Source organism: Petromyzon marinus, chromosome 2 (genome assembly GCF_048934315.1).
Source record: "Petromyzon marinus isolate PM22_M1 ecotype Great Lakes invasive population chromosome 2, UKy_Petmar_22M1.pri1.0, whole genome shotgun sequence".
NCBI lineage: Eukaryota > Metazoa > Chordata > Hyperoartia > Petromyzontiformes > Petromyzontidae > Petromyzon > Petromyzon marinus.
The window spans coordinates 12,594,442-12,618,909 of record NC_133668.1 but is presented as its reverse complement, the minus strand read 5'-3'; the positions used below and the strand labels follow the sequence as shown (position 1 = coordinate 12,618,909).

General features: G+C 48.3%; 2 protein-coding genes across 5 annotated transcripts in view; one reads left to right on the top strand and one right to left on the bottom strand.

Annotated features, from left to right (window-relative positions):
- On the bottom strand, positions 1 to 19,553 carry LMLN (leishmanolysin like peptidase). Its single transcript, XM_032962521.2, has 17 exons — positions 19,218 to 19,553; positions 16,316 to 16,431; positions 15,056 to 15,086; positions 14,876 to 14,958; positions 14,401 to 14,518; positions 13,526 to 13,704; positions 12,995 to 13,100; positions 11,495 to 11,589; positions 10,313 to 10,427; positions 9,601 to 9,708; positions 5,832 to 5,908; positions 5,308 to 5,418; positions 4,120 to 4,252; positions 3,336 to 3,495; positions 2,358 to 2,488; positions 1,781 to 1,991; positions 1 to 1,536 (listed from the first exon to the last, which is right to left on the bottom strand). The coding sequence occupies exons 1-17, from the start codon at positions 19,329 to 19,331 to the stop codon at positions 1,436 to 1,438; spliced, it is 1,989 nt and encodes a 662-aa protein (XP_032818412.2). The 5' UTR covers positions 19,332 to 19,553; the 3' UTR covers positions 1 to 1,435.
- The window catches only part of LOC116947137 (voltage-gated delayed rectifier potassium channel KCNH8-like), a 186,658-nt gene continuing 181,694 nt past the window's right edge, over positions 19,505 to 24,468 (top strand). For 2 of the 4 annotated variants that reach the window (XM_076070029.1, XM_076070028.1), the window contains exon 1: positions 19,937 to 21,408. In XM_076070029.1, the coding sequence (XP_075926144.1) occupies positions 21,099 to 21,408 (310 nt within the window). In that variant the 5' untranslated portion in view covers positions 19,937 to 21,098. Of the gene's footprint in view, positions 19,699 to 19,936; positions 21,409 to 24,468 lie in introns of those variants that run through there. The other 2 variants (XM_076070038.1, XM_076070034.1) reach the window with 2 other exon arrangements.

Here is a 24,468-nt window from a genome sequence, read left to right as displayed (position 1 = left end):
TTTTGTTGACAAATTACTTGGATTATTTTATTACACTGTCAAAATACTTTTCATTCCATCGTATACATTACATAGACAACTGTTGTTACAAACATTAATTTGGTTACTATTCTAAAGCTTCTTGGTAGATCATTTTTACAGCATTGTCAAAGCCTGTCAGCTATGATCATGATGAGCTTCCCCAAAAATGCCATATCTGGAAATGTAATTATACCACCCCAAATTGATACAGATTTAATATGCCAAGTGACTGGTGTGGTAAGTTGGCCATAAAACCTCCATAATTGAATAAAACTAAAGTGCTTATACAACTCAAAGCCATTGATAAAATGATAATTACCTGAGGTAGTATTATATTACTGCACACTAAATGATCAACATAAAGAAACAGCCACGGACGTTAAGTTTGTATCCCAAAAATCTGCGCTTAATGGAGTATAATCACTAATGCCCTGATTTTGCAGTGTCTATGTTGTCGAACACCAATGGTTTGCATCTATACTCGGAGTCTAAAGTGGGTTTCTCAAACATGATTCTTGACACCACAGCATGTATGTTCAATTTTACCAATTTATCATTGGTACAAATTAACTGGTTACAAGCTGCACACCTAATGATTGTGAAAAACATCCGTTTATATTAAGAGATTACATTCATTCCAACTAATGGCATGATTGAAAATAATTATAAATATGCACAAATTAACCAATTCTTCCACGTGCGATTGAATGCATTTGTCATGGAATTAAATTGAGGGTGAATAATTAAATGCTGAATGGAATTTGCAGTTTAGTGGGTCAAAGTGTGAACATGGTTAGATAGACAAATGGAGGTTTGCTCTAATCTGAGCTGGTAGTGGTCAGGTTGGTGCAGCATGCACCACAACAGCATTGAGCTGAACTTGAGTTTGAGATCATCGCTTGAACAGCAGGAGCAGACAAGTTTGTGAGCAGAGCCTCCAAGGAAGGAAGTCTTTATTGTTGGCATTGGTGACTGCTCAAAATTCAAGTGTGACACTTGTACCATATTCAGCTGTGTTCAGTCAGAAAGTGCTCCGTAGAGGCAATGTGGGAAACCTAAAACGGCTCAAAGCATCACATGGAGTTTCCATGGGCATAAATACATCGTAGACAATTCATACACACCCTCCTTGCTCCCCCTCCCCCAGAGAGTTTATCGACACAATTTGGGGTCGTGGTCACCTTTACATTTTTATGCCTCGTGTTGATCAAAATGAAGCATTAGTTGAAATGTGACTGACAGCTTATAAAAAATTATCACGCACAATTCTATGTGTGCATCTTGAGGGTAACCATCGATTTCACCGTCACATGCTGGACCAATAGTGTACTAATGCCAATTCGCATGCCAGTGCTGGGGTGGCACAATCGCACGACGGCAAACGGCAAAGTATGGTTAAACGAGGCGAGAGTGGTCAGAGTTCGACGCAAAGGACACCCAGGAGGTGCGGGATGGTGTTGAGCAGCAGCATCCACAGAGTGGCGGTCAAGCCCGGTGAAAAGCTGGGACACGCATCTGTGGCAAAGGAGAGCAACGCAATGGTGTGATCAGCAACAACCTCTTACTAATGGAACGCATACATCCTGTTGTCAAATCCACTTTTGAATGATTACCTCACGCCAAGTGGTTTGCGGGAAGCATAGACGTAGAGTAAAGCAATAGATTTTGCAGCACTGCCCCCTTTGCTGCCCACCAAGTAAATGAAAATTTAAGTGCTGCAATTTGCCACAGTGCTCCGTAACAGACTTCCATCATGCACCTGTCTCCAGCTGGCGTGTGGTGCCGGGCCTTGGCTCCATGTCAGGCGGGCAGGCTGGGCACACCTCGGAGCATGGCGGGCACCGCAGGCTGCCCACATGCAGCCACTGCCCAGCACGAACTGCCACGCGGATGGCCTGGCCAGCGTGGCTGCACGGAAAGTCCATGCCACCAATCCATACGGTGACGCCCCCCTTCGGTGAGCATGTCACCTGCGGGAGATCCGAATGGATTGCTCGACAGTGCGTTTCTTGGGTTGCATGTTCAGATACTGGATATGCAGTTCCTGAAGAAGCTCCCAGCATATGGAGCGAAATGTCGGACATCTCGCCGAATAACTCGGGGTATAACCCAACAACACATCGGAGAGCTAGACAGCACAATTACGAAAACCTACGCGGTATATTAATCCATTCGAGGTCTTCTGACACGAGGCCCAAAGCACAATTGAGATCAAATCGGGGAAAAAATGTTTAAGTAGTGTGAAGCAATTGGAGGATCAGTGGTGATGGCATGTATCGGAAGTATAGGAGAGCAGGCTGCGTGCTACACAAGGCTGCGTGCTAGCCGTGTCGTACGCGGTAGCAGCCACTGCCCCAGTCCGGGATCGCGCGCTTGTGACCACAGCGTTGCATGTGGAACGTGGAGCCCTGCTCGATGCACGCAGATTCCTGGCCGTACGTCTCCAGGCCGTAGTTCACCCTTTCGTCTGTGGGAACACAAATGCGAGAACGAGCGCGATGATGCAAACGGTGACTGCTGGCAAGACTTTGGTTGCACGAGTTGCAGCTGTATGCACATATTCCATTCCTAATATTCTCTCCAGCAGTGACTCGATGCCTTAATTAAATAGTGCTCGGTAAAGTCACGTAGGTAAAATAAAAATAAAAGAAAACAATTAAATCACGACGTTTCGGAGGCAACACAAGCTTCCGTCTTCAGGTGGAACAGTCACAGCAAGATCGCTGCATCAAGTGGGGAGGCTCTGAGAGCCTCGAACTTAAATACAGGTTGGGGGGGGGGGGGGAGGAGCCAAGTAAGGGACATTGATGGGGTGCGGGGCTAAGTTAATCCGTCTTTTGTTATGTTGAGGGTGCGGTGGATCCGGTGGGCCACTGCACGGGGGCTCTCAGAGCCTCCCCACTTGATGCAGCGATCTTGCTGTGACTGTTCCATCTGAAGACGGAAGCTTTTGTTGCCTCCGAAACGTCGTGATTTAATTGTTTTCTTTTATTTTTATTTTACCTACGTGACTTTACCGAATAAAAAACAAAGAGTATGAATCCTTGCAGTCACGAAAACTTCAAATCTAGATTTAAATAGTGCCCATTTGTTTTTATATCAAACTAGTCCACAGCCAGTCCTACGTACGAGGTGACTTGACACTCATGCGGTGACTCATCTGACCCACGCCAGAGGGTCACCACCTGCCTGATGCTCACCACTGACTAGCCATCAACAAGCCTAACCCTCTCCAGTTTTATACATAATAACAGGCCGACAACACGTAGTAGAGCTACACAAGAGGGGATTGGTTGCGGCTGTGCCGTGCTCACCGGGCTGGTTGCGCGGGTTTTGGCACGCTGAACCCCGGCTGAAGGCGCCGCCTTCGTGCCAGCTGAACTCCTGGCTGAAGGGGCAGTAATCGGCGATCTCCACGAGGCCCCCGTACAGCTGCATGTCCGCGGAGCTCACCCCCGGCAGAAAGTCCAAATACTGGCACGGGATGTCCAATGTAACAACATATTTGCGAATTAAAACTAGGATATCATTTACCACGTGAAAACGGAGTTGCGCAGGACATCTAAGAGATTGGATGACCGATAGGCAACAACTGTAAGAGTGTGTTTACAATTATCTTCATATCAAATTGAAAAGATAATTAATAGCGTAATCAAATCCTTCAATAATCAGATAACCCCTCTTCTAGTTGTGCCAGCTCAGCATTCTGACTTATGAGCCAGCTGGCTCACAAGTCAGACTCGTATAGCAAGCAGTTGCTTATCTCTTACTTTACCAGGGAAAGCCACACCGAATCCGAAGACACCTTTTCATGGGGGTCCTGCATTCTAATGTTTGGCCAACACCAATGAAAATGTGAGTTTTTAGCTATGGGAGGAAACTGGAGATGTCAGAGCAAACCCATTCAGAACATCGGGATAACATACAAACTTCACGCGGAAAAGCGCCCCGGTCACGAATCAAACCCATATTTTTTATTGCTGCGAGGCACACGTATTACTGCTGAACCACCCTGCCACCCACATCTTTACTCTCTCTGGAGTGAAGCCACTTACCGGACACAAAACAAACGACAGGGAGCGTTGTAAGCGAGACCACCTGGTAGTGTGTGGGCAGCGGGTTGGTGTAGCGCTGCAGGTTGCATAACACGAGGGCTGAGCGTCCGGCCCCGCAGCCCAGGCGCAGCGGGTGGCCGCGCACCTCCTTACAGAACGGAGCCACGTTCAAGCCACTACAAAACAAAAAGTTAAGCATCCGCAGTTTATTTGATGAAAAACCGAGCAGCTGGAATACATTTGCATTCTGATTGCTCCTTGAAGCCATTCCCTGCGAATTAAATTATTAACCATGAAAATGCCACTGCTTTTAACCTTTCTACCTCCCCTGTTTTTTATATTTATGACTGATATTTGGTTTAGTTGTGCGATTTAATTTACAATTAGTACACATATTGTCCAATTCTACCCTGGTTCTTGTGGGGTTTTTTTCAGAGTTACGTTGCTTATGTTTTCGCTCTACCTGTATGATCTTTTAAATTAAGCTTGCAATTTAACCCAGGGCATCCTTGCAAATATAACCCACATCTTACGTTGTCTTAATTGTTTTTCTTTCATTTCCTGGTGAAATAATTTTTTTTTATAATTCCTCCAATTCCAGCCAATGCCCTTTTCTGAGTTTCGATTTTGTTGCCTTTTATCTCCATTATAATCATACTGCGCTATCGGCATCATGACACAAGGCGAAGACACTGTGATTTGGAACTCTCACAAAAAGCACATCACCCCTATGTTAGAGAATGGCCTCTAGAAGATGACGTCAGAGAAGTAGTTCTGAGACCCGTACGGTTACCTCATCCACTTAGTTGTCTGCTCGTGAGGTAGGTGCTCACTACGAACCAATTCACTCTTTTAGTCCTCAGTTGGAATATATCCTGTGAAGACTAAATTAACGTTTGTGTGCAGTCATTGGCAAACGGGCTCATTACACTTGAGAATACTGTTTAAATCACAGATGGCGAAAATCAAAATACCAGAATCTCAGGGGTTGCCTGCTTCAACACTGCATTGTCCCTCCGAGTCTTCCAACTACCTCCCAGTTTTGATTTCTCATGCATATATATACACACACACCCCCGTAACTCAAAACTGCAAAACGAGGTGGCGGCAACATTTGATACGACGAGCACCTCGTTGGAGGGGCGATGGCTCATGACACCTGCCTTCTGCTTACAATTCCAAACCATAGTTTCAATGGAGGTGTCGGCAGTTATGTGAAACTAAGTCGCACCTGTCACTGCGATGGTCCATCCAGGCCTTGCAGCTCTGCATGGCAAACACGCAGCCCAGGCCCCTCCCCCAGCCCAGGGCTTCCGCGTGGCTGTAGTTGGCGTGATACCACCTGCTCACGCCAGCAGGAGCAGCAGAATGAGGAGACCGATGCATCGCATAAAACCAAGCAGTCAACCATCAACACTGTAGCGCTGGCCCAGGTGATGAGTCTACATTCCCTTACGTTGCTGTGTTCGACACAACAGCAGGCGGAGGAGCAGCACAACATTGAGCAGAGCACTCGGTGGCTTAAACACCACAATATGGCAGTGGCGCATCTGTCAGTCGTCTCAGTCTGGTAACCCATAACACCGGGGCCCATCCCCGAACCTCATTTCAGCGGAGTCATTGTCATTTTACATGGCCTCAAAGTGCACCTAGCCTGGCAAAAGCATCGTGGCATTGCCACCGCCACTGAGGGATGACTGTTGGCCGTTGTTGTTATTTGACGGTCGAGGTGGGGGAAGTTGGGCAGGACCTCACCCAGTGTCCTCCATGAGCGCCAGCGTGAAGCGCGAGAATATGCGGCGCTGTGTGTGCGAGCCCGTCATTGCTTCATTCTGCAGACACGGCGCACACATGCACACAAAGATCCCTCATATAGCCTTAACAGACTGTTGGGGCAAGTGCTGTTAGTGAGCACCTATGAAGGCCAGAACGGTACACGAGGGGGTGGGTGGCCAGCAACCACCCCCGGTCGCCTTTGTCTCCCTAGTGGTGACTCATTTGAGGCTGAGTCGACCTAAGGGAGGTCCCGGACCAGTTCAGATAATCATCACTGGTGTTGGCCGTGAGCGGGAATCAAACTCGGGTTGCCGGGTTTGTAGCGCAGCGCTAACCGCGACAATACCTCTCCCCACATTCTGCAGATACAACAACAACAACAACAACCGCCATTCGCCACTAAGTGGCGGTGACGTCACCACGACGCTTGTGCCAGGCTATGTGCACCCTGAGGCCACGTGAAGTGTCGAACGCCCGCTGGCAGGAGGTCACGGGGCAGACCCAGGTGCCACGGGTCGACTGACTGAGATGACTGGCTGATGCACCACCTGTGCCCCCTACTGTGCCAACCTGCTGTGCTTTAGCCACCCGGCGCTCCGCTCGCTGTTGTGAGCGTCGCTCCTCCGCCCTCCGTTGTTGTTGGAGGGCGACTGCCTCCAACTGCCCAGTAGCATCCTTCACGAGCCTCCTCCACAGAGGCCGATCTTGACACCGCTGGTACCAGTCATCGGCAAGTCCACTCAGCTCCACGTCCTCCTGTACCACATCACTCCATCTCTTCTCTAGCCCGTGCCGCGCCCGCTTAGCCCCCTCAATCCGGCCAAACAAAAGCTGTTTCGGCATGCGGTGGCTGGGCATGCGGGCTACATGACCCAGCCATCGCAGCCTTGCCTGCCGGAGGAGCTCACCGATGGGACCCTGCCCAGATCTTTCAAGGATTTGTGAGCTCCTCACACAATCCAGTCTGGTTAAACCCAGGATGGATCGTAGGCAGGCCAGCCTAAATGTTTCTAACCGGCGAAGATGTTCCATTAGGGGGGTCCACGTTTCGCAAGCGTAGAGAAGGGAGGGAATGACCGTGGCCGAGAAGACCTGAAGCTTAGTGCGGAGCGACAGACCAGGTAGCTTCCACACAGCGTTACGCAACCGATGAAAAGATATTGCCGCTCGACTGATTCGGAGTGAGACCTCTGCTGTTAAACTGGTGCCAGTCATAAGCACACTGCCCAGGTATGGGAAACTCTCCACTCTCTCCACAACTGCCCCATCACCGATTGGGAGTTGTGGGGGTGGAGTGTCCGATGGTACAAAATACCCAGGCAGGTGCTTGGTTTTGGTGGGACTGATGGTAAGGCCCCACCTCTTAGTGGCACGCTCCAGTCTCAGCAGCAGCGTCTCCAACTCCTCCTCTGACTGAGCAGCTATTACCAAGTCATCAGCATACATAACGTGGTTGAGCAATAGGGAGCCATCCCTTGACCGCACCCGGGCATCGATTAGCCTCCCATTATATCTGTACCATATGGAGATTCCCCCGGTACAGCTATTGAAGGCTTCACGAACTACGTGGTCAAAATAGATGTTAAATAATGTAGGAGCCAGAGGACATCCCTGTCGCACCCCAAGGTGTACAGGGAATGGCTCTGACTCCCGGCCACGTAGTTTTACCCGGGCCCGCTCACCATCATGAAGGTCCTTAATGATCGTGAGCAGAGGGTCAGGTACTCCAAAAGCACGAAGAACGACCCAGAGCCCAGGCCTACTGATGGTATCATAGGCCTTGACCAGGTCAATAAAGCAGAGATGTAGGTCTTGTTGGAATTCCCTACACCTCTGCTGTAGCAGACGGACAGAAAATATGGCATCTGTGCAGGACCGCCCTTTCCTGAAACCGCATTGGGGCTCCGCAAGCCTCTCCTCAGCGTGCCTGGCAAGGCGATGCTGAATAATCCTTGCCAGGACCTTTCCCGGCACACTGAGGAGTGAGATGCCCCTGTAGTTGTTACAGTCTGTGCGGTCCCCCTTCTTAAAAAGGGGGACCACCAGGGCATCCTTCCAATCCTGCGGAACCCGTCCAGTGGTCCAGACTGTTGTTATGATGTCATATAAGGCAGTCTGTGCACAAACGCCACCCTCCCTCAGCATTTCGCTTGGAAGATCATCTCTGCCCGCAAGATACAGCACACGTATGCACACACACACAAACACACGAGCAGACACACGTGTGCACACGAGCAGACAAACGTGCACATACGCACACAGATCAAATTCTGACCAATAACGTTCACCGGTGGCTTAAGGATTTTCATAACCGAATCAGTACGCTCAAACTGCATTGAGCTCTTCATCATTGTAAATGTGACAGTCTTGTCGGGTGGTGGAGGGTTTATGACAATTTTGGCATCACACTAGCGCGTGGCCTGACCCAAAAACAAATCATCATTATATTGCCTTTGAAAATACACTGCATTTCATCATACCCAAGCTCAGTCGCAAAAAAAGAATTTCCCTCAAAGGGCAAATAAAGTAAGCACGAATATAAGAATGTGTTGTGCTTTGATATTTAATACAAATGTGGGATGCTGCCATGGAGTAATGGTTAGCACCCAAAGGTCACTGGGCAGGTTTCCCAGCATGGCAGTTGAACCAGTGGTGCACGTTTCTTAACCCCCCCCCCCCCCGAAACTGTCCACCCAGCAGTATTAATGGGTATGTTGCATCTTAGAACTAACCACACGGAGACGTCTGCTGGAGGCAACGCGTTTATTGTAACAACTCTTAACACTCTGTTAAACACTACTCTGACACGAAGGGGTATGGCCCCTTCCACCCGCTAGCCTAAGGGAGAGGACAGTCTCCCTTCTAGCGTGTCATACACACGCAGGGCTACGCGACACGCTGGTCCCTTGCGACGGCGGCTAGGGGAAGACTGGACCGACCGACCCACCCCGAGGTACGGGACTCGCCCTGGTCCGCTGCAACCCCGGCTCTAGCGAGAGCCTCGGGGAGGGTCCCAGGGTGTCCGAGCTACCTCGGCTCCGCTACAACCCGGCTCTAACGAGAGCCTCGGTTGAGGGTCCCCGGGTGCTGGTCCAGTCTTCAGGTCTTCAGATGTCTTCAAGCTTCGGTTGGCGAACACTGCCCGGCCCGTTTAGAGGGCCGGCCTTTTATCTCCAGGTAGGGGTCACTCCTCCCCTCATGACCCCCCGCTCCAGAACCTTTTGGAAGGTCTTAAGAGGGTTTTGATTCTTAAGGGGTCTTAGGAAGTGGTGGGGGCACCCATCCCCCTCAGTCCCCAGCCCCTGGGGGGTCTGGGGTGTCAACCTCCGGTCACGGAGGGGCGGGGGTTTGACCTTAGGTCAACCCCTACCCACCTTGCTCTCTCTCGGCTGCCCCCTGTCGGCCCGTGAGCGGGGTGGCAAGTCAGCTTCCTACAGCGCCTTATTATGGCACAACAGATTCACTACAGGTAGTCGATTGGCAGGTCGCATATGGTGGGATAAAGTGTGGGTAATCCAACCTCTTCCAAGAAGTCTGACCAGCATGGAAGAGTAGGTCAAATACCCTCCTAGAGGGGGCTCTCCAGAGCTCTCCAGAGCCCCCTCTAATGGAGGCCGTTCCGCCAGCAGTGACATGAGCAAGCCATTGCAGGGCTGCACCTTTAATTGAACTTTTTTTTTTTTATCCTGTTGTGGAGGGTTTAAAGTAGAAATCCTTCAGTGAGTCTGCATGAACGTGCGCCACTCACCTCCAGGAGCCGCTTCTCCCAGTGGTTGAGCTCAGTGCCAGATCCCCCCTGGTTCTCCAGCTCCAGACCCTCGAGACGCGAGCAGCCAAAGTGCTCGCGTGCCTCCTCCTGCACCGCCAGGGACAGCGACAATTATCCTCCTCATTTACTCATGAAAGAGTTCCCGGCCACAGCTAACATTGGTGGAGAGTGATATCTGGACCGGATCGAGGCCTCTCCACCCGGACCGACCCGCACCAACCTGCGTGACGGCGTGGGTAGGCCCTTCCTCTAGCAGAGGATTGATAAAGGGCTGAAAAATATTTATCCAGGATACAATCTACGATTATTGAAACTACCGGTGCAGTCCGCACCGGTAATCGCAGGCAGTCTCAAACTATTCACAGGCTAGATCCTGCTTAGCTTTGGAGATCTGATAAGATTAGGCGCATTTAGGGTGATTTGGTTGTAGGCAGTTTCTAAGCGCCATCTTCTGTGTACCGATGTGTACCAATGACTCCCAAGGCCCTAAACCACAGCAAACCCCACTCACTTCCGTATAGGTGTACAATTTATTTTAGCCGCATTCACATCCTGTTGACTTAGATTTGCACACAAATAACTCAACACTAATTACATTTTCTATTTGCCATGCTTAAAATGTCAGTGGTACGAGTGGATTTTTCCATGTCGGAAAAAACAGGTGTAATGAGACAGTGGAGCGACTCCTCACCACCACGCGAGGAGTCACGAGGAGGGTGACGAGGTGGGAGAGCTCCCCTCCTCGCACGGCCCAGCGGCGAGAGACACGCCGTGCCACGCGCTCGCTCCACTGGTACAACCCCGTCCTGCGCCAGCAGTACATGGCACACACAACCACCTACCTACCCGCCCTGAGTCACGCCGCACTGCGCACCGCCATCATCATCTCCAACATCAGCCACGATGAATCCCCTGCCGGACCCTAATGGTTAATGCCAGGCAATGCAGATAATCATCATTATCCAACAAGATCAATACACTGCTGAACACGAAATACTTCATTATCATCATCAGCAGAAGCCATGATCAATTACTGATGGATGAAGGCACCCCTAAGCTATTGCCATCTCTTACAGTCCGGCGAGGTGATGTGGCAATCCACCTGGTCCTTGCACAAGAGACAATTGATCGATTTCACTGCTCCGTCTCTGTGGTGGACACGTTATCGGGGGCGTTCTCTCCCTGGGCTGTGCTGTTAACTAGCCTTTTATGAAGGACATCTGCCTGGCCGCTTTTGTCTTCCCAGTACGAATGGTGAACACAGCACACCAATTATTCCTGTTAGGGCCGATTTGAACGATGGCAGACACAGCCAAGGTAATTCAGATGCCACTTAAGACACTGGTGTTGCATGCAACGGTCAGGAATAAACAGGATCGTAGCACACTGCGCAAAGCACGACACCACCGTTACCCAGCCACAGTCTAAACACGAAAATAAAAACAAAATTTACAAAATAATCTACAACCGTTTTGTTCTCCTTTCGCTCGCCAACCAATCTCCAAGCAATTTAGTGCTAACTACAGCAGCACTTTTAAAGAATGCAGTATTTCCTTATTTAAAGCTTTGCATATTGTAGCCAAGTCATTTTAAAAACACAATTTGTTTATGATCCTTTCCAAAATAGCCATGCTGACAAAGAGCTGTAAAGTATTACTATCTAATGAATACACATCGCAGATCCGTTGTAAAACCACCTCCATGACTGTTGCGTAAGGAAAGTAGCGAGTGCTAAGAAGTTCTGATCGTGATTCAACAGCCATCATGATTGTTAAGAATTGGACACCGATCCCCTCACAGATCTGTGCCCTGTTTACTTGCGGAGTGAAATTTCCATGATGCGGGATTGGTCGTGGTGTCCCGTGGCACTCACGTATCGTTGAACGGCGGGAGGCCATTTCCGTAACGCGGGGTCAAGGGTTGGCCGTCATCGTCCCGGTAAAACGCGAACAGCCCAGCTGAAAAGCCCTGCTCACCACACCAGCAGAAGCAAGAGATTTTTCTTAAACAAAAACACAATACATTTACGTACAGCCCTTTGCCAATCCACTGGTGGATGAAGGCCTCCTCACGCCTTGTCGGTCGTGGGGGTTGTTTGACCATGCTTCACCACATGGATAGTGCACGAACTACATCAATAAAATAAATATATATTTACTATTAAGAGTAGGCCATTTTGTCAAATTTTAAAACGTAAATTCCTTGTTCGAAGTTACATGTTCCTTGCAAGAGAGATCCGTATAAAACAGTACAAATGTAAATAATAAATCACCATAATTTCAATGTAAGGATTTATTTCCTTTCCTCTGAAAATAAGTGGCATCTACTACAGAACACAGTAACAAAAAAACTGTTAAACTGAACAACACTGATGAAAAACATAATCCTGTTGACTCCTTAAAAACGTACACTAGCAATTAAGGGTGGAATAAAATAAATGCTTTTTAATCAAACTCTTTAATAAGCCACCAGGCGGTATGGCCAGCATGCAAGAATAAAGATGTTCTGCTCAGCGGGAAAGGAATTACTGTTTGAGTGAAAAATTTAATTCGCAGCATGAACAGTAAGATTTGGTTAAAACTTTCGCACAGACTGCTTACAGGGCAGTTGCTATAACTGCTGATCCCTTCAGACCAGAAATGTGCTCCCCATAGAATCATGCAAAGAATGTGTCATGCGGCGAGTTGTGTCACCAAATGTGTGGTGCCCTATTCGCCGGATTATAATTGTAATCTTCATCATGAAGAAAATTCCAGACGTTTGGAAATTGAGGTACTGTTAGCCTCTTCGAGAAGTAGGTCTCACACCACAAGAAACCTGGAATGAACACATCATGCGCTGATGTATGTTGCTGTTGTATGTTCCTTAAACCACCGAATTTTAGGACTACGACAGTTTTTTGCCACCTATACTTAAATGCTATTTAAAAAGGACCATTGGCTTATTATACTTCCATTTGCTCGTTACAACAAGTCAGGTGTGAGAGTGTATGCGAAGGTAGTGCATGGTAGTCATTTATCGACGGGTGCCATCTCCTAAGGCTCCTCCCTATTAAAGCCCCCAAGAGAGCCCCCTTTCTAAATCTTGACAGTAACGGTTGATCCGATGCAACCAGGAAGCTTGCAACTAAACCCCCGGCTTCCTCCTCCACACACGAGCCCAGAGAATCTGGTGGGGCAGGGTCGACCACAGCCAAGTGAGAAGACGTATACCCCCAAAGTTCCATAGGCAATGGAGGCAGATTTATCTTCACCCTGGGTCGCACAAAGTTTTTGTTTTATTGAGATTGAGCCCAAGTGAGCTCGGTAAGTGTGGGCTCACCCAGGTGAACATTGAAGACGCGCGCGCTTTGAGGGCGCGTATCATGTCTCACCAGGGCATGGATGACCTCGTGCTTGACAGTGGATAGCATGTCAGGCTGCTCACCCGCGTCCAAAGACACCTTGTCCGGACAAAGGTTAGCATAGCCGGCAATCGGCCTGCAAGGTGGAGACAATGACATACTTCTCATGAATCACGTAGTGGCCAAGAACGCCAAGGGATCAACACAGTCCAGCTATTTCCTACACTGCTCCTGAACAGGGTGGAGTGGCGGCGCAGAGATTCGTACACTGCGCGATGAACCCAGTTCTCAGAGCTTGATTCCTGGTCACGGTTAACATCAGTGGCGAGTTACATCTGAATCGCTCAGGGACCGAGTGTGCAGGTTTCCCCTGTGTGGTATCCCACAGTGCAGGTCCATCGAGATAAATTTGGTGATCAAGGAGATAGATAATGTTGGCTGGTGGTCTCCATCCATTTCCATGTGTAATTTATGGGGCACCCCCCCCCCCTTAGCTTGGAGCTCCGATACAGATGTACCCCTTTCCCCACCTCTCGTCAGGCCTGCCCATGGGTGCGAAACCTGTCGAGCTGAGCCTCCAACTGGCAGTATGCCGCGTAGGCCACGACACCCTCCTGCTGGCATCGGTCCGTGCCTAGTGCCGATACGTACAGCACGTAGTCAGCGTCGGGCTCGCCCGGCCCGCCCGCGGGGCCTATGGACCCACAGTTCCGGCCCCCCTCATCGCACACGCGGCATTGCTGGGGGGGGGACATCACAAACACAGTACGCACAGTGTGCACGGAGCACGCACACACACGTGTGTGCGAGTGAGTCAAGTTGATCTAGGGAAGGCCCAAAATAAATCTTACAATTAGATTGTATCTAGTGTCGTTGCTGAGGAACCACAGAAAAGCTGGAAGGCTGGCAGGTGGTGAGCCGGCACGAGCAATTGCGAGTGCCAGCACCAGGAGAAAATCCACGCAAGCAAGAAGCCAACACTATCCCATACAGAAACGACAGATATTTGTCCACACTTTGCTGTACGACATTCTCCTTGAGAGCCAGGGTACGGATATCCATAGAAAGAGAGTTTCACATAGTGTGTGTGATCCACCAACCCTCGTCTCCACAGTGCTGGATTACAGCCGTGCGCCTTGACTGCCCGGCTAGGTTCATATTCCAACGTTACAAATAGATTCTGTAGAATGGATGCAAATTGCATGCAATTTATATATTAATGCTGGCGATGGATTGGAAACGGGGAGCGATATCCCTCGCCACTGACGTTAGTTGTGGCCAGCTACCAAACTCAGATCGCTACGTCCAACGCTCAAGCACATTAACCGCATAGAATTATTCACACACTCCTTCAGCGCGCGGGGAATTTCAGCACGGCTCAAGGCTGGCGCTAGCAGGGGGTGCGACAGAGAGGCTGGGTGAGTGGAGGGAGGTACCTGCAGGTGCTCATCGGGCACCGTGACGGGGCCGCACCGTGTCGTCTCAGCGCACGCGCTCTGGCAGTAGCGGTGGGGGTCCCGGTGCTTCATGAAGTAGTGATTGGTGGCGCAGTATCTGCATGGCGGACAGAGGCGTGGTCCATTACAAGAATGCCCGCTCGATACGGTGCAGCGCTGCACGAGCAGTGGCCGTGCGTTCACAAGTGAAGTCAAGTCTATAGTTATGAATGATTAAAAAAACGCAACATTTTTAGAATTTGCGCCCCAAAAATGATGGCCGGAAAATGAATTCGTTTTACCTCATATGGCAGGATCAGCCTAAAGATAAAATCTGCTCTAAGTCTCATGCCAAGCTCTCAAATATATACAATCCTCATCATCAGTGATCATTTGCCTCCCTCAGAGTATGATGCTCCAGCCGACATAAAGTAGGCGAATCGCACTCCTGATTACTCATACACTGTTACGGTACCTGTTAAGGAGGATTTTGGCTCCTGGGCTCCGAACAAACAAGGCACTTTGGATGTAATCCACTGCCTCAGGGAAAAGCCGCATCTGTCGACAGAGAAGTGTGTTCATTGTGCACGGAGTTTCGAGTTTTAAAAAAACTATTCTGTCAATGCTGCGATAAAAACACAGAATCAGTACGTACCTTTATGAAGTCTCGTTTTTCATTTGGAAGACTGGACAATCGGGGAAATAAAGTAAGGTTATTCACAGCCTTTAGCCCAGTTCACACAATCAGCAAATTAGCAGCATTTATGACCGTTACTCAAGAAGCAAACACAGCTCACACTGCACGCTACCAAGTTTACGATTCAAACAGATTTTCATCTGCAGTTGTCCAAAAACAAGAAAAACATGTCAAACACAACAGTGGGTGACCAAGCATGTGGATGAGGATTTGCAGATGTAGTGTAATAGCACCGGCTGGTGTCCAGCAGCGGCAACTGTGGTGGACAGAGTACACACGCCGGCGAGAGTGTGCACGGTGTGTTGGCAGGGCAGAGGAACTGGGGCAAGGGTCACGGAGGACCCCGCCTGGAAGCCCATGGAACCTGCTAGTGGGTGCGAGAATGGACGCGCGGCCGGGACGGAGTCAGGCCGCGCTGGTAGCATAAAAGGAGCTGAGAGCGGGAGCTCGAGGCTACCGGTTCTGGGATTGGATTCGTCTCGTCGCCGTCATCATCGCTGCCGTCTTTGCTCGATATTGCGCTACCTGATAGTTGTTGGCAGTCTTAGTCAGCGCCGTCAGTATTAGACGGCTAGTGTTGTGTATAGGCTAGGCTAAGCGACTGTAGAGAGTGTGCAGGCGAGACCCTGAATGTTATAAATAAAAGGTGCGCCTGCTACAAACCTCGTCTCCGAATCACTGACACTACACGTATTAATTCACTTAAATCACACGGCATCTCAAAGCAACTTAAGGAACATGTAGGAAATATTAAAATAAATATCAGGGCAAAACTTGGGAAAGAGATGGAGGGGAAGAAAAAGGTCACGTTCGTCTTGGCCACCAGCCATCATCCCTTTTAGTGATGTGTCCCAACCAAGCCCACTTAAATGTTCTTAACAGTCAATAGGATGTCTCTAACTTACATAAACGAGCCGATCCCATTGGCAGAATAGCTGCTGGGGCAATACCTGTGATACCCATAGCTATATTGCATTAGTGATTACAAGCCAATGCGTGTTTTGGCATCTACAGCATGGTACTTTTAATCTATAGCATGAACAGACACTCAAATCTCATCGGTGTATGTCTTACTACTGTACATAAACTGTAAATATCCGACACGGCAACTATTCCCGGTGAAGACCGACAGCGACGAGTGCTCTAAAACGAACTTTCGGAATCGTGCCACAGGTCTCATTTGACGGGGCTAACGTCTGCTCGGCTGGCAGTGCTTGCCTGTCCACGCTAGAGTCGTAGATGAGACGGACTCGCAGACGCTGGGGCCCGGTCGGCTCGGGGCTGCGACGAGACAGCTCGCGCTGCCGCCCAGGCAGGGTCACCCCCCACAGCAGCTACCGCATGGGACCAGGAGATGACCGCACGCACGCACACATACATACACAAAAATCCGTCTTACAAAGAGGCAGACTTTCTAACTCTTCATTCATTTGTTTTTGCATTTCCAAAATTTGCTCCACGACAGCGCATAATGTACATATGAACGTATTGGCAGTACACCGGTTCACGGTATAAAAAAAAGGAAATTTTCCCCCCAAATTTTTTTATTTTCCCGTGATTCGCAACCCCGGTCAGAAAATCTTGCGGGGTGCCTCAAAATCAGTTCTCGTGATATCAAAGCAGTCTGAAGACGAATGTTATGAGCAGCTGAACACGAAGCTTCACAGTCTGTTACCATGTAACATCCAGGCCTGATGGCAATTGGCTCCGTGTTCCAAAGGAAGATTTGACTCGTGCCCTAGATTTGGTCGGACAGTTCCTCGATTCATTTCCGGAATCATTTCTTGGTGGACCGTGGCGTCAACAGATTATGACTCGGGTCACGTGTTTGAATGAGAAAGCAGCTGCTGAATCTAAGGAAGCTTCTGATGGAGAGTCTGCAGCTCACTCAAGGGCAAAAGCGACATCGTTAGACTGTTTGATGAGGACCGGTGTGTTATGCTGCACCGGCGCATCGCCAACACGTCCATCTACAACCCTTCAGTCATTCCGCTGCTCAGTGCTGGTTGGTGATGGAGCGGAGAATGTTTGAGCATATTAGAGGATATAGCAATGGAGTTTTCTGCATTGCCTAACATGTAGAACAGCAAGTCCAATGACAACCTGTTTGCGCATCATGGCTGCGCTGCTCAGTGCTGGTTGGTGATGGAGCGGAGAATGTTTGAGCATATTAGAGGATATAGCAATGGAGTTGTCTGCATTGCCTAACATGTAGAACAGCAAGTCCAATGACAACCTGTTTGCGCATCATGGCTGCGCATCCAAGCACTGTTCAGGCTCAATCGTTTTTGGATTAATGGAGGCTCCCTGGGCACGACAGGAAGATATGCCTTGGGTTGGAGTGACATGACAAGCATGCACACATCTTCAATTAGCAAAATGCTCCAATGAGTGCTTTTTATCAAGGTAAAAAAAAGTATGTTTATATATACACGCTCTAAATGTAAAAAAAAAATGTCATTGAAGATACATTTAATGACCATTATTACGGTTATTATTAGGAAATAATAACAATACAGTAATGTACAGCTCTTTGTCAAGCCACTGCTGAATGAAGGCTTCACCATGCCGCCGTTGGTAACGGTGGTTGTTTGACCATACTTCCCCACGTTGGTCAGTCGGGTTGGTTCACGCATAAATCGCCACCGATTGCGCCTGTAAAAATGTCAGTTTGTCCCTTACAACGACGTAGCTGTCAACCCATGCGGTTAACTCGTATTTAACTCGTATTCTTGTACAGGGAAATTGGGTTCTCGGGTCCATGCGGCGCACAGCCGTTTCAATACGGGCAAACTTTTTTTTGTCTGTTTGTTTGTGTTTCTCCCTTGTGATGGGACTTTGTAGGATGAACGTTGATATTTAGAAGGGCACGGGGTGACCAATAATGTCTGAATTGGTCTGTAATAAGGTAGGCGCTGATAAAGGGTTGACAGGCTGCAACGAATTTTGATTTAAAGCTTTCGTGACTGCAGTAATTCATATTCTTATTATTTTGTTGTTTCCCTTCAACGTGACTTTACCGAAAGAACTAAGAATAGGCTGCAACGACTTCATTCGTTCCCCACAATTGCACATAGATTTAAATTCGTCTTGCAAAACGACTCAACTCTCGACTCAACAACAGCAGAGGAATGAGAATATCGTTTAGAGTTCTAGGGCACCCCGTTTGATTACGATGGTGATTGTTTCGTCACGTTTTTTTTAAAATTACCAAGTTGTATTTTGACTCATCATCATCATCAGCACCATAGAGAGGTCCTCTGCTTCCATCCGGTCAGAAAATGAGGCAACTCGACTGCGTCAAGAGGCAAATGAACGAATCAAGGTCTGTCACGGACTCACAGACGGCCAAATTAGATGTATTACCATTTTGATTAATTTGTTTTATTATCGCGTAGCACAATCTTACTGACTTCCCCAGGCGGTGGGATGGGTTACTTGGCCATACTTCACCACGTTGTTTTCAGTGCGGTCACTTCTAAATGCGTACACAAAACGATGACCGTCCATCACATACGGTAGACACGTACACCTATTATATTATTAATCCGCACCACCTTAATAGGTGCTCGCTAACAACTTGCCCCAGGCAGTACGCGGTCCTGTACACGCATCCTAGGCGATGCTGCCCCCTCGTCCTGCACGTGCCGCAATGAAACTGCACTCGCCAACCGGCACTGCAGACCGGCGTGGTGAAGTATAGTCAAATAACCCCCCCCCAAACACACACACACCACTGCCTGCAACGGCGTAAAAGGTTGGGGATGCTCTCATCCAGCAGCGGCTGTAACACACACACACAAAGATCCCTCCCTCCGTTATAGCCGTGACAGACTGCAGGGGGCAAGTGCTGTTAGCGAGCACCACCTATGAAGGCCGGCACGGCGCACGAACGAGGGGGTTGGGGTGGCCAGCACCACGCCCGGCCGCCTTTGTCTCCCGAGTGGCGATGTTTACACAGCGCGCCACGTACCGATTTTGAGGCCGTGTCGACCTAGGCCGTTGCCCAGGACCGGTTGTAACACGTACGCATCGCGGGCACTGCTGTTATCACGGACTGCATTGTGTACGTAAAGAGTCAACCGGGCTGGCTGGCTGGCGGCGGGGTGGCAAGCCCTACCTGGTCCCGGCCCGGCACGGCGTGCCTGCACACGTGGCAGCTGCCCGGGCGGATGAAGACGATGGGCAGCAGGTGCAGGACGAGGTAGAGGAGGTGCGTGGGGATGACAGCCATAGGAGGAGGTGGTGGAGGTGCCGTGGAGGTGGGGGGGGGAGCGAGCCAGCGAGCAGCAAGGCTCTGGCGGGGGGGGAAACTCCTTCCTCGAGCATTTAAAGCAGCAAATTAAATAAATTACATCCGTTCCGCCCGCCAGCGCTTGACGCGTTACGGCGGCTCGGAGGCGCCGGAGTTGCTTACAATTGTAGCAAACGAAACGCCGCAGTTGAGCCGTCGGCACGTGAAGGTTGGTCGCCGCGGTGGCTTGGCGCCCTGCGCTCCGAATCTCATGTCGGGCACCTGGAGCGACGACTCCAGCGCCATGGGTGACATCAAAAGTGGGCGAGCGATATGCGAACCGGTCCTGAGCCACCCTCGCCTGCAGGTTGGCTCAGCCTCAAATGAGTATCTGGTGCGGTGTGTAAAGCACCCGCGCGCCGGAGAGGCAAAGGCGACCGGGCGTGGCGTTGTCGGCTCTAATAGGAGCTCGCTAACAGCGTGGGGAGGGCATCGATTGCGTGTGAAGAATTGGTGTCGTTTCGTTTATGTAGGTGGACAAAGCGATTTCCCGTCCACCTCTCAGCGTGGAATACAGTGACGGCTCTGGGAATCCTAAGTCCAGCAGTGGATAAATCGCAGCTGACAACGTGCACCGAAGAGCGAGCATATCCCACGCTCTGACATTCGCAAATCCCACGCCACCTGCTGGCTACTTAGTACGCATTACCCAGTCAACCAGCGCTGTCCTCGAGACAGCCTGATGCCTTCACCTGACGAAGGCCGCTTGTGTTGTGGCCGAAACGTCGTGATTTTTTGTTGTTTTATTTTTTTACCTACGTGACTTTACCGAATAGAACCAAAGAGTACGGGCTGATATAATTGAATTATAAACGTTGTGCAAGTCTCAATCCGCTGCTCGTTGGATTTCTAAACAAACAAAAAATATATGTATCATTGCAAATGAAACCAACGCGTGTGCTCATTGAATGTTTCATCTAGGATTGGGTGGAGGATGGAATAGGACAGAGGTGTTGCCTCCGGGAGACGACACAACGCGTGAATGCAATGCCAGTTGGATTTGTATGCAATGTGAATTTATGTGGCGTAGAAAATGCGACCACATCTCCAGCTGTACAGAAACGTCGCGTGTGTGTGTGTTATAGAACGTAGTCAGATGCAGGCAGCCTTAGAGGAAGGAGGGGAAGGTCTTAAGCATGAAATTGGACAGAGGCACGGATGAACAGCACGGGGAGCTGGGGGAAGGGAAGTTACATATCCCACCGATTCTAAGGACAGCTATCAATTAAAACGAAACTATGAACATAGGAATTTAAGTTGTCACAGCCGATTATATCGTTGATTGTTTTAACCCACGGGCCCTTCTGTTGGAAATATTTAACGCATGATGACAAACGCGGTGCAGTGGTTAACAAACGTTATTATTAACCTGGCCTCCGGATTCCGATTTCTGGTCACGGCTAACGTCAGTGGAATCTGAACCCGGGTTGGCCCCCAATCCCCCCTTCAACCCGCATTGACCAGTGTGGTAAAGTATGGTCAAACGACCCCCACAACCGACATCGGGGGGGGGAGGGTAAGCCTCATCCAGCTGCCAGGAGTGTACAGTGTTTACGGAGGCGTGTAAATTATACTCATACTAGCTTTACTACCCGGCTTCGCCCGGGACTGTCTTGGATTAATGCACGGGCGACACGGAGGGGTTTGGGGGGGGGGTGCGTGACGTCAGCAGGCACACTGCGTGACGCATCACCATGCGCGGGTCACATGACAGCTGTGACGTCACAGCTCACTTGCCGTGCAAAATATATACAAAAGTGTATTTTTATAATTTTTGCATGGCGTACAGTCTGGAAAGTACCCACGTGGCAAATTTCAGATGAGCGCACAACTTTATCTGTGATGAACGCTGCACTTTTCGTCGTTTTCATGCAGGGGGCGCTGCGCCTCCATCGCATGAACGACGGAGTGGCATGGACAGACGTTCCATCACGTTGGCGTCGATCTGCAGACGGCGGTCTTCTCGCACGGCCAGCAGCCCCGTGTCGCCTGATCTCGATCACGCAATCACAAACAGGTGAAAGTCCGCATCGAACCGAACCCGCCCCCCCCCTCCCCAAGCAAGGCCATCTTACTTAACGACGAGAGAACATTCACACGAAGTGTCCTTTTCAATGAAGTCTTCCAGATGTAAAATGATGTAAGCTTTTAATGAAGAAATAAAATGATCTAACCCAAAACACAATACAATTCGAAGATGTTTCATTTTAAATCTTAAAAACGGAGCATCGGGTGCTTGCGTGAATGCGTCGTCCGTGTGCAATTTGTTTTCGTGACATTCCTGGCCGAAGGGCGTAAATGGTTGTGACGGACGCCACTTGATATGAGTGGTCCCACCTGATGACGGTTGCTTGTGTTGCGATCGAAACGTCGTGACCTATTATGTTTCTACCTACGTGACTTTACCCTGCAGTAAAACGAAAGATTCAAATCAAGATCCATCGTGTAGTTTTTTTCTCGTCATTTTTTTTGTAAATCGTCTTGGGACACGATTGCGTTTCGAGGTTTCGAAATTATATACAGAGTATTTGTTGTTCTAAGGGGCCGTCCATAAATGACGTCACGCACCTAGAGGGGGGGGGAGGGGGGTCAGACATTTGTGACGATGTGTGACGAGGGGGGGGGAGGCGGGGTTTGAGAAATGTTACGTCACATCAAAATGCGCAACTTTAAATAAATACTCTTTGGTTCTTTCGGTAAAGTCACGTAGGTATAAAATAAATCACGATGTTTCGGGAGCAACACAAGCGTCCATCATCAGGTGGGAAAGCATGGTCTGCTGCAGCCTCAGCATTAGACCATTATTTTTTTAGTATAGATTTTAGTATAGATAATATGTTAAAATTAAGAACCGGAAATCAAACTACGTCACACTTTTAAAGAGAATAATACTTCGTCAGGAAGTGCAAATCAAATTGTAATGCAGTCGTTATATTAAAAACGCTTGATAGTTTCGAATAAGAATTTTTAAAACGTAAGTACAATTATTCCTGTCATATCAATCAACTGAATTTTAAATCACACATTTCCTTATTAAATATTAATTTTTAATATCAGTATAAAATTTGTATACTATTGTTACGATAACATTTATGATAATATATAGAGAAAAGTTTTTGGGTACAAAGATATCAAACAGCCATTTTTTGAGCATGGAGGGATAATGAATCATGGAGTATCTACTAATTATAAAGTAATTCGGCAAGCGTTCAATAGCCAACGCGTTCTTCATTGTTCATTATTCCTCCATGAAATTGTAGTTCTTTGTCCCTAGACAATGACGTCATGCTTTTCGCCATTGTCCTACTATGAACCATGAGTGACTGAATTTAACCATTTAGGATCTTTAATTTAACTACGGAGTTGCCTTGTGGAAATGAAAACAAATTTAAACTGCTCACGATTCAGCATATCGTGTGCACGATTTAGTATTTTATGCGCAAAAAAGTAGTTTTTTATTCCATGAAGGAGCATTTTGCTTCTCCATGGGAGGATGGAGAAGCATACATTTTGTATTTTTTTAATGATTGTTATTAAACATTTTGATTCTAATGATTCTACCAGGGCTTGTCATTATGTGGAATGAATGTGATTGTTGTAATTGTACTCTCCATTTTGCTTCGTTCTACTACAAAGTTTCAAGTATTTTTTATAGTTATAATTACTTTTAACATTTTATAAGAGAATTTTAGTATATTCTGAACATCTGCAGTTTTAGTTAGACGATTAATATTTTCAAGTTATTTTCATGCTAAATTCCAGCTTTCCGGCGCCTTTTTAATACATGTTTTCTCCTACAACATCAGAGTGCAGCGCCACATTAAATACGCACTACAATGACAATAGTTTAAAGTGATTTGAAGCATATTCTTGGTTCTTTCGGTAAAGTTATGTAGAAGGGAAACAATAAAATAATAAAAATATAAAGCAATAAAATTCTCACGACGTTTCGACTGCAACACAAGAAATAAAAAAAGTGTCGGTTATTTAAAAATAACTGCCACAACAAGAAAATTTCTAATTTTCTTTCTAATTTCTTGTTGTGGTTTTCACACCTGATGATTGCTTGTGTTGCAGTCGAAAGGTCATGATAATTTTATTGTTTTATATTTTTATTATTTTATTGTTTCCCTTCTACGTGACTTTACCGAAAGAACCAAGAATATGAATCCCTGCAGTCACGAAAGCTTTAAATCAAAATTTGATTTGAAGCATTTTTATTTTCAAAATGGAAATATGGTTTTAGGTGGGGGGAGAGCTTTGTGACGTCATATTTGAGGGGGGGTTTGACTTGTTGTGACGCCGTGTGACGAGGGGGGGAGGGGTCAAAAATAGGCCAAAATCGCGTGACGTTATTTATGGAAAGCCCCTAAATACTGTACAAGATCTGGCACATTCGGAGCGATTCGGCCTCAAAACATTGAGGTCGGTATTTCCATTGGAAGGTAGGGGGCGTCCGAAGACAGCATTCGCGTCCTCGCCTGATTAGTGTCGCACGTGTGGACGGGGGCGGGGGACGCTCCTTCAATAAACATCTCACACGACGCGGTGCCACGCTGCTGCTGCATTCCTGGCACCAGCTATCCACCTCGCGAATTGAACAATCAACACATTTCCCACCCGCCCCCCACACACACACACATACGTGTTCGCTAATTTGTAAACACGCAACAAGGGACCGTTTTGTTGTCTTGTGTTTTTTTATTATTTTATGCCCTGGTTGATGTACTGTAATTCTCTTTTCTGTTGTAATCTTTGAAAAGTCTTACTCAAATGTCAATACGGTTTTCAGACTTGCTGTGATTATCTTTGAGAGGGCTGTGTACACTTGCCTGGCACCTTCATTGGATGCCACTTTTGTATAGCTTTGTTTAAATCGGACAAACATGATATGCCTCGAGTTCCCTGGCTGGGTGCTGGCTGGGCTCCTCTCCACCCAACAATAGCTCTTATTGGCTGCGGGCCGTTGCCACTGAAACTAACTGGGTAACTGGCTACACGAGATATTTCCGTGTAACAAACGCACATTGTATGAGATTGAAACGGCGGAAGAAGTTCGGAAGACATCTAATAGATA